The sequence below is a fragment of the Microtus ochrogaster genome, linkage group LG2 (genome assembly GCF_000317375.1).
Source record: "Microtus ochrogaster isolate Prairie Vole_2 linkage group LG2, MicOch1.0, whole genome shotgun sequence".
NCBI classification, from domain to species: domain Eukaryota; kingdom Metazoa; phylum Chordata; class Mammalia; order Rodentia; family Cricetidae; genus Microtus; species Microtus ochrogaster.
The window spans coordinates 51,051,310-51,060,656 of NC_022028.1; the positions used below are offsets into that span (position 1 = coordinate 51,051,310).

The 9,347-nt window shown below is 44.9% G+C and overlaps 1 protein-coding gene across 6 annotated transcripts in view; it reads right to left on the reverse strand.

Annotated features, from left to right (window-relative positions):
* Nucleotides 1-9,347, reverse strand: part of LG2H6orf89 (linkage group 2 C6orf89 homolog) — a 34,734-nt gene that overhangs the window by 15,342 nt on the left and 10,045 nt on the right. For 3 of the 6 annotated variants that reach the window (XM_005360331.2, XM_026785583.1, XM_005360330.2), the window contains exons 2-4: nucleotides 7,884-7,975; nucleotides 1,622-1,829; nucleotides 830-1,043 (exon numbers count right to left, since the gene is read on the reverse strand). In XM_005360331.2, coding sequence (XP_005360388.1) covers nucleotides 830-1,043; nucleotides 1,622-1,810 — 403 coding nt within the window. In that variant the 5' untranslated portion in view covers nucleotides 1,811-1,829; nucleotides 7,884-7,975. Of the gene's footprint in view, nucleotides 1-829; nucleotides 1,044-1,621; nucleotides 1,830-5,335; nucleotides 5,380-7,883; nucleotides 7,976-9,347 lie in introns of all 6 variants that reach the window. The other 3 variants (XM_013351245.2, XM_005360332.3, XM_026785584.1) reach the window with 2 other exon arrangements.

The window sequence follows — 9,347 nt, forward strand, 5'->3', positions numbered from 1 at the left end:
CGCACATGTGCCTGTACTCACACACACATATACATGATGCACATACTAATAAATTTTTTTTTTAAATCTAAAGGGGGATTGGGAGTATAGTTCTAGTCTTGACTGTCCAAAGGCCTGGGTTTAATCTTCAGCGTGGAAAAGGAGAAAGAGAAGACTCAGATCCCAAATACCCTGAGCAACAGCCTTTCTTCTATGCTTTCTCAAAATGTAGGTTTGACGTGATCCCTTACGACACTGTTTTCTAACCGAGTCCCTGTGGCTCCATGATTGTTAAAGTGTCTCTTGACCTGGTTGTGGGGAAAACTGCCATCCTCTGGAGCTGCATTAATACCACGACTTACTGTGGTAGTGGTAAAGAGCAAGGTGAGAGGGACAGCCCAGTAGGATAAAGCAGGGCGAGGGCCTGGTTAGAGCTAGCCACCACACGCAGAAACCCCAGGGGAGAGGGTCTAGAGAGAGGGCAGCCCTTCTGCAGACTCCATCCCTAACATTAGAGAATTTGAATCTGGCTCCACCAGACATGTTTCTCGAGCAAGTTTAACTTCTCTGCGCCTTAGATTTCCTATCTGCAAAATATGGATAATACAATTCATCCCACAGTCTTAGCAAGGATAGAATGAGGACGATATTAGGAAGATGTCTCTTATTAGATACCAATGAATCATTTTCTATTAAGTATCATCAAGAAAAGTGGATCTCAGCACTGGTGGGACTGAGGCCAGCCAGAGGCTCAAATCAAGTTCTAGGACAGGTCCAGCAACATGAGACTCTATCTTAAACACAACAAATTAAACAAAAAGAACACCCATCTCTAAGTACAGCCTTCTACCTGGGAAGGGTTTGTCTTCCTCTCCGCCTTGCAGAGGAACGCCCTTAGCTTCTGACATATACTTCTTGGCGATGGGCAAGGACATCAGCCGAATGTGATGGATGAGTGAACGCCAGGTGTGAGCTCCCGAAAGCACTGGCTCGGGTGCTAATGAGCTAAAAGGTTGAATTATAAAGTAGGCAGCGAACAAGATTAATCCCAGAGTTAGGAGGACCTAGAAGGAAAGACAAGAGTGGCATTAAGAATTGCCCCAACAAGAAAGTTCCATACATAACACTGAGGAGAAAAGCAAGCCTCTTCTGCTATTTCCAGTATACCTAGAACTGGTCCACTCTCATAACCTAGCCATTTGCTTGCACTCCAAAGGCGGTCAAAGTTCGAGAGCTATGAGGCCTGCAAGGCTCCCCAAGCTTCCACCCCACAACCAGGGGCTATGCTCACTACACACACAGCTTTCATTTCACGTCACACAAGTCACATTTCCTAGCAACAGACAGCAAGGATAATGGCTGGTTTATGTTAGGAAAACCTAGTTCAGAGCTGGGCGGTGGTGGTGCACGACTTTAATCCCAGCACTGGGGGATAGGGGCAGAGGCAGGTGGATCTCTGTGAGTTCAAGGCCAGTCAGGACAGGTTCTAAAGCTACAGAGAAACCTTGTCTCAAAAAATCAAAAACAAAAACAAAGAAACAACAACAACAAAAAACCCCACCTAGTTCAGTACTGGATCAGTCAGCAGTAACAGGAAGGGAAGCTGAAGCCCCTGAGATAGGCTCTACAAGCAACACTTTACCTTATATATGGCTAAGAGGAGAGGGTACTGGGGTGGTCCCCTTTGAGGTTCATTCTTCTCCAGCAGCCGTCTGATAAATTTCTCGATCGCCTTTTCTGACATTCCACACTGATGGCCTGTCTGTCTCACCAGATCAACGGTCTCTGAAAGCTTGTCATAGATGCTGATCTCATTAGCAGCGAGATCCATGTCTTCCAAGATGAGATCCCTGGAGAGAACAAAGGACAACGAGCTTCTTTCTTCTTCTTCCTTTTTTTTTTGAGATAGGGTTTCTCTATGTAGCCCTGGCTGTCCTGAAACTCACTCTGTAGACCATGCTGGCCTCCATAATGCTGGGATTAAAGGTGTGAGCCACCACCACCTGACCGTTTCTTTTCTTTTTGTTTTTTTTCTAAGACAGGGTTCCTCTATATAACAGTCTTGGCTGTTCTCAAACTCACAGAGATCCGGGATTAAAGGCATGCACCACCACCACCCAGCAAATGACAGTTTCTTTAAAAATGCTTCCTGCCCAACAATGTTTCTTGACTCTGAAGCAACAAATTTTGTGTTTTTATTCCCAAACTACAGCAGACCAAACACAATGAGCATGGAAAGACAATGTCCAACTGTTGTATGAACTACATTTTTTTTTTAAAATTTATTCTATTTTTTAAATTTTATTTATATATTTTTATGTGCTCTGCATGTACACCTGCAGGCCAGAAGAGGGCATGAAATCCTAATACCAATGGTTGTAGCCACCATGTGGTTGCCGGGAACTCCGGAAGAGCAGCCAGTGCTCTTAACCTCTGAGCCATCTCTCCAACCCCTCCCTGTACAACACTTTTCAAACTATCGTTTTGTTTTCTGTTTTGAGACCGTATCTTGTTATGTTGCTCAGGGTATTAGAATTCTCAGGCTTGAGTGATTTTCTTGACTTAGTTTCTCCAATGCTGAGATTACAGTCCCAGACAGGTCATTGCATCCAGTTTATGCATGACTCATAAAATGTCATTTAACCAGGCTGTGCACGGTAAGGCACATCTTTAATCCCAGCACTCGGGAAGCAGCGGCAAGTGGATCTGTGTGAGTTCCAAAGCCAGCCTGATCTATAGAGTTCCAGGCCAGTCAGGGCTACACAGTTAGACCTCAAAAAAAAATTTTTTTTTTTTTAAAAATATTATGTGCATTGGTTTTGCCATGGGTGTCAGGTCCCCTAGAACTGGAGTTACAGACAGTTGTGAACTGTGATGTGGGTGCTGGGAATTGAACCCAGGTCCTCTGGAAAAGCAGTCAAGTGCTTTTAACTGCTGAGCCATCTCACCAGCAAATATGGGACCCCAAATTTTTAAATTAAATACATTCAACATTTTTTTCATATAGGAGGAACCATGCTTAGGATTTCCCCCCAAAAGCAGAGGGTCCTCTTGGTTGCCTACTTCAGTCCCAAAGTACTTCTAACCCTGACAACTCCTGGCATGGAGCATGTGGGATCTTTAGTAAGAAGATGCTGCACCTGTCAAGCAGCCGAGCAGCTCCACAGAGCAGAGGCCTGACATGTCACTGCTCAGGACACACGAGTGCACTCCTTTTTCCCTCTGTGCCTCCTGCCTCCCTCGGGCATCTTCTGATTGGCCTCCTTTCTGCCTAAACACTTGGTCCACTGCTCTGAACACAGCCTGCACATCAGAATCTCCTAGAGAGCCTACAAGGTAGATCCAACCTGCTCCTCTTGTGGGCTGCTGTGCTCGCACCACTAGCAGGCAGGGGTCCACAGAGTTTTCACGGAGCTCTGCTCCTGACTTTAGAACGCAGCCACCCCAGGGGATGGGAGGTGGTGGCTCACTGCGGTTTTGATCTGTATTTCTCTGAAGGTTGATGATGCTGAGCATCTTCTTGGGTGCTCATAGGCCACTGAGAGTCCTCTTCTACAGGAAGGGCTGTCTCATTATTAATCTGAAGGAATTTTCAGTGTGCTCTGTCCTGGACAGCAGACCCTTACCAGACATTGCAAACATTCCCTTCAGACATCTAAGCTTGCCCTCTTCCTGTTGGCAATACTAGGGTTGAACCAAAGGCTCAGTTCCATTTCACTTTCTTTCTTTCTGCCTCTTTAAAGATTTTTGCTTGTTTTTTTGTTTTGTTTTTCCAGACAGGGTTTCTCCGTGTATCTCTGGCTGTCCTGGAGCTCTGTAGACCAGGCTAGTCTCAAACTCACAGAGATCCACCTGCCTCTGCCTCCCTGAGTGCTGTGATTAAAGGAGTGTGCCACCACCGCCTGGCTTCTTTCTGCCTCTTAAAAAAAATTATTTAATCATTAAAAGAAAAGTCTCATAAAGCCCAGCCTGGCCTCAAACTTGATGTGTAGCAAAGGCCTTCCTTGAATTCTAATCCTTTGGTGTGCACCACCATAGCAGGTTCTATTTGACTTCCTTTTTGTACCTTTCTTTTTTTTTAAGTTTATAAATGTGTATGTGTGTGCACATATGGGTGCATGCACACACGTGCACGCGCAGGTGACTGTGGAGGGCAGAAGTTTAGCACTGCACACACTGGATCTGTAAGAGCCCTGCCCCCCAATTTCATTCTCTTGATGGCTTTTTTGCACCACAGCTTCTACACTCTGCAGAGGTCCAAATTCTCCCTTTGCTACTTGTGCTTTTGCATCACACGGGAGAAACCAGTGCCTAGGTCAATCTCACAGAGTTTTTTTTTTTAATTTTTAAAGTTTATTTTATGTATATGGGTGCATGGCTGCATGCCCTATGTGTGCATGGTACACTCAGAGACCGATGGCACCAGATCCCCTGGTATAGGAGCTACAGATAGTCGTAAGTCACTATGTGGGTACTGGGTATATAACACAGGCCCTCTGGAAGAGAAGTCAGTGCTCTTAACCACTGAGTCATCTCTCCAGCCACACAGAGGTTTTTCTTTAAGTTTTCTTCTAAGAGCTTTTTTTTAAAATTTCAGTATTATTATTTTGTTTTTGAGACTGGGTTTTTCTGTGTAGCCTTGGCTGTCCTGGAAATCACTCTGTAGACCAGGCTAGCATCAAACTCAAAAAAATTTGCCTGCCTCTGCCTCCTAAGTGCTGGGATTAAAGGCGTGCACCACCATTGCCTGGCTCTAGAAGTTTTATAATTTTAGCTTATATATTTAGTTTTCTGAACCACCTTAAATTTTATTTTTGTGTGATATAAAGGAAGATCCAACTTCATTCTCTTACAATGGATATCCCATTGGTCCACTACCACTGGCTGAAGACGTATGTTTGTGTTTGTGTGTGTGTGTGTGTGTGTGTGTGTCATGTAATGCTGGAGACTGAGCCCAGGGCCTCACGTATGCTAGGTAAGCACTCTACTACTGATCCTCCTGCCTCAGCCTTTTGAGGGCTTTTAATCTTAGTACCTAGAATGCTGAGACAGGAAGATTAAGATTTCAAGGTCAATCTGGGCTTAGCTACACCTCAAATACAGACCAGCCTGGGCTACAGAGAGAAACCCTGTTTTACTGTTTGTTTTTAAAGGAATACACATGTACCATGTCAGTAAGTTTTGAAGTTAAAATCATTTGGGAAATAAAGTGTGTGAAACAAGAACTGGAAAAAAAAAAAACAACCCAAAAACAGAAGCTACTAATGGAGATGTTAGTACAGGCACTGTGGAAAAACAGCTGTCAGTTTACAAAGTTAGACAATGAGTTAACATGTCATATAACAATTCTACTCACAGGTATGTACCCAAGAGAACTCAAAACATATGTCCACACAAATACTGGAAGACAAATGTTAGCAGTGGCATTATTCACAACAGTCCTAAACCAGAAGCAATTCAATGAAGCAATGAAGTCAGGAAAAAGTGTGATACAGCCACTTACAGACTATCACAGGACAGTAAAAAGTGATGGTGTACTAATACAAGGCCCAGCCTTGAAAACACTGTGACAAGTGGAAGACAACCACAGAGACCACCCGAGAGCAAGCGAGTCTACAAATAAAAAGTGGACTGATGCTTGCTTGGAGAAAAGAGTGGAGAGATCCAAGGATAACGGCAGTAGCTGGAGGCCCTCTCTCCAGAGTGACAAAATGTCCTCATCTTGAATGCCAATGATGGCTATACAAATTGTGAGCATAAACCATGCTTTTCACGTGGGTGAACTCTGTGACATATAAATTATATCTTAATAAAGGTCTAGTGTAAGTTTATGAATCTGAACTTAGCTCTGCTGTGGCATTTTTTTATTTTACACTGCATTTTCTTTCCTATTGCCCAGACACTGGCCTCTGAGGTCTATGAGGGCAGGCCACAGACAGTGCATATCCTTACCAGAGGTCAATGTCTGGTGCATATAATAAAGACGTGCATATACGTGGTGCCAAAGAGAATGATAAACTAGCTGAGGATCAGCAAAACAAATTATAAAAGGATTCTTCTAGGAGTCTACGGTCTGGGGAGGTGGCTCAGTTGGCAGTGCTTGCCTAGCATTCATGGGGCTCTAGGGTCAATCCTTAGCACTGAGTAAACACAGGCATGGTGACACACATCTGTATGGTGGAAACAGAGGGACCAGGAGTTCACCCTCGGCTCACAGAATGTCTAGGGCAGGCCAGGAACTCACAGATATCCTCCTGTCTCTGGCCTGGGATCAAAAGCACACAGTACAAAAAAAAATAAAATAAAATAAAAGCCGGGCGATAGTGGCGCACGCCTTTAATCCCAGCACTCGGGAGGCAGAGGCAGGCGGATCTCTGTGAGTTTGAGACCAGCCTGGTCTACAAGAGCTAGTTCCAGGACAGGCTCCAAAACCACAGAGAAACCCTGTCTCAAAAAAACAAACAAACAAAAAAACCCCAAAAAACAAAACAAAACAGAAAAAAAGCACACATTAGGGCTGGAGTGATGGTTTGGTGGTTAAAAGCACTGGCTTCTCCAGAGGACCTGGGTTTGATTCATAGTATCTACAGGGGTCCATGACTATCAAGAGCTCCAGTCCCAGGGGATCTGATGCCCCGTCTGGCCTCTAAGGATACTGAAATAAGGCACAGATCCACAGGCAGGCAAAACACCCATGCACACTAAAAAATAAAATATTTTAAAGATAAAGGCATTTTAAAGGCATCTACCACTATGCCCAGCCCTCCAATGGAGATTCTCTTACTGCATGTGTTCCCAGCTATAAACTACTTGTTAGTGTGTGCAGACTAGAACAATCATTACAAGTCACCCAGTTCAATGCTTTAATTTCTGGGTGAAAAGATGCATCTGAAGCCAGATGTACCAGCACTTTGTCTGGACCTCATTACTTCCACAAAGCTACTCTCGATGAGCAAGCAGGAGGGACGAGAGGGCATCAAACCAAACAAACGAAAATGCAGTATTTCAATCCAAGTACTGGTGGCACAAACCTTGTGATCTTAGCACAAGTGGGCGGGGTTGGGAGCTGAGGCCATAGCTCAGTCGGCAAAGTCTGCTCACTATATACAAAGCCCTGGGTTCCAGAACTGTAAGAAACAGCACTTGGAAGGCAGGAGGATCAGAAGTTCAAGGTCATTCTGGCTACAAAGCAAGTTCAAGGCCAGCCTGGAACACATAAACCCCCAACCTTCCCCCAAACAAAATTAGGGACATTTCCAAAGATTAATAAGGTGATCTCTGTAATGATTCTGTAATCATAAAAATCCTACTGCTACTCCTTTTTTTAAAAAAAAAAATTATTTCATTAATTATGTATACAATGTTCTGCCTGTATGTCAGAAGAGGGCACCAAATGTCATTCCAGATGGTTGTGAGCCACCATGTAGTTGCTAGGAATTGCACTCAGGACCTCTGGAAGAGGAGCTCTGAGCCATCTCTCCAGGCCCCTATTGCTACTCTTATAGAGCATCACTAGGCACAAAAGCAACGAGGGCTGTGAAGGAAAGACAGCTACGGTACACCACAGCACTCCAGTAACTGCCACAGAAAACACAAGGCCTGAGATTCAGAACAGTGGTGGCAAGGACAGGGGTCTGGGTTCAACCCCAAGAACACATTCAAAGGGAATAAAATGATAATAATACCATGTGATTCTTTTGTGACTAGTGATTGCAGAAACAGCAGTTTCCTGTTTAAACTGGAGACTCTAAGAATTATTAGGGAGAATATCAGTGGTTGGGTATAACATTAATTAGCTAACAGCAATCCTGCCCATTTAGACACATGAAACACAAAGTCACCGCTGAGCACTGAGCACGAGCAGGAGTAATCAGCTGAGGCCTGAAGACAGACAATCTATTTACCTCCAGAAAGAGGGTCCAGCCTGGCAGAAAGGAGCTTTGTCTCGGAGGGAAGTTCGGAAGAATGAGCTTGACTCTTTAACAGTGGTTTAACCCTGCAAGGGCACAGGAGGTCACCAGGGGTTAGGAAACCAAGGGCTCTGTCCCACCCTTGACAAACAGTCGTCCTCTGTTGGCGATGGGGAAGATGTTCCTAGACACCCAGTGCAAGCCTGAAACCACATTGTACTGAACTGTTAGACACACCACGTTTTCGTGTGCACTTATAAGTAAGTTCAATTTACAAATTCAGCAGTGAAATAGCAACAATAACTACTACTGAAATAGATAATATACTCTAATAAGGTCACATGACTTTAGTCTCACTCTTAAAATGACTTGTACTTACCCTTCTAATGATGCTGGGATGGGCTAAACGCCTACACAAATCACATGAGGTGAAGGACATGGACGTCAGGGGTTACCCTTGGGACAAGACACTGTTATGTTACTAACAAGCAGGTGGCAGGCGCAGGCACACTGCCCCAGGCAGGTTAGTGTGAGAGTTCAGCATGCTACTCAGGAGGCACACTGAAAATGTACGCGCTGCAGGTACTGAACCACAGGTATGGGAGACTACTGGACTGAGAGTGACGAGCTCTGGGAGTGGGACTCGACAGAAGGCTATCAGTCTTCCCCGCTGATTAAAGGCACAGTCCAAGGCCAGCTAGCTCAACAGAAGAGCCTCAGTTCAATCCCCAGCACTGCAAAACCAACAAAAGTAACAAAGGAACACTCCCTTTAAAGGAGGTTACTTTAGGACAGCAGCTCTCAATCAAGTGATTCTGTTCTTGGGGGACATTTGGTGATGTCTGAAGGGGTTTCCCCTATATTTACTGTCAAAATTAGATCAAAAGTAGAAGAGTCCTATTGGCCTCTAGTGGGTAAGGGCCAGCATCACACAGGACCCAGACAGTCCTCCACAATGAAGAATGGTCCTTCTCAAAGAAAAAAGAACTGAGCCTGGTTTTCAAGAGAGTCCTGCCAGGGGCGAGCCAGGGTGCTGGTTCGCAGTGGAGAGGGACCTCAGGAACAGAAGCAGGGCAGTTCTGATGAGATATTCCCCACAACTCCACCTGGGCCTCGTCCCTGTGGAAACAGCATAGCATAGGAGCATGGCTCACGGGACTGCTGGGAAAAACTTGTCAGCAAAGAGTTGACAGAAGAACTGAACATGGTGGCACTATGAGTTCCAGGCCATTCTCAGCTATAAATCGAGTTCAGGACCATCTTGGGTTATGTAAGATCCTGATTCAAAAACCAAACAAGCTGGGCGGTGGTGGCGCAAGCCTTTAATCCAGCACTTGGGAGGCAGAGGCAGGTGGATCTCTGTGAGTTCGAGTCCAGTCTGGTCTACAAGAGCTAGTTCTAGGACAGACTCCATAGCTACAGAGAAATCCTGTCTCAAAACCAAAAGAAGAAAGAAAG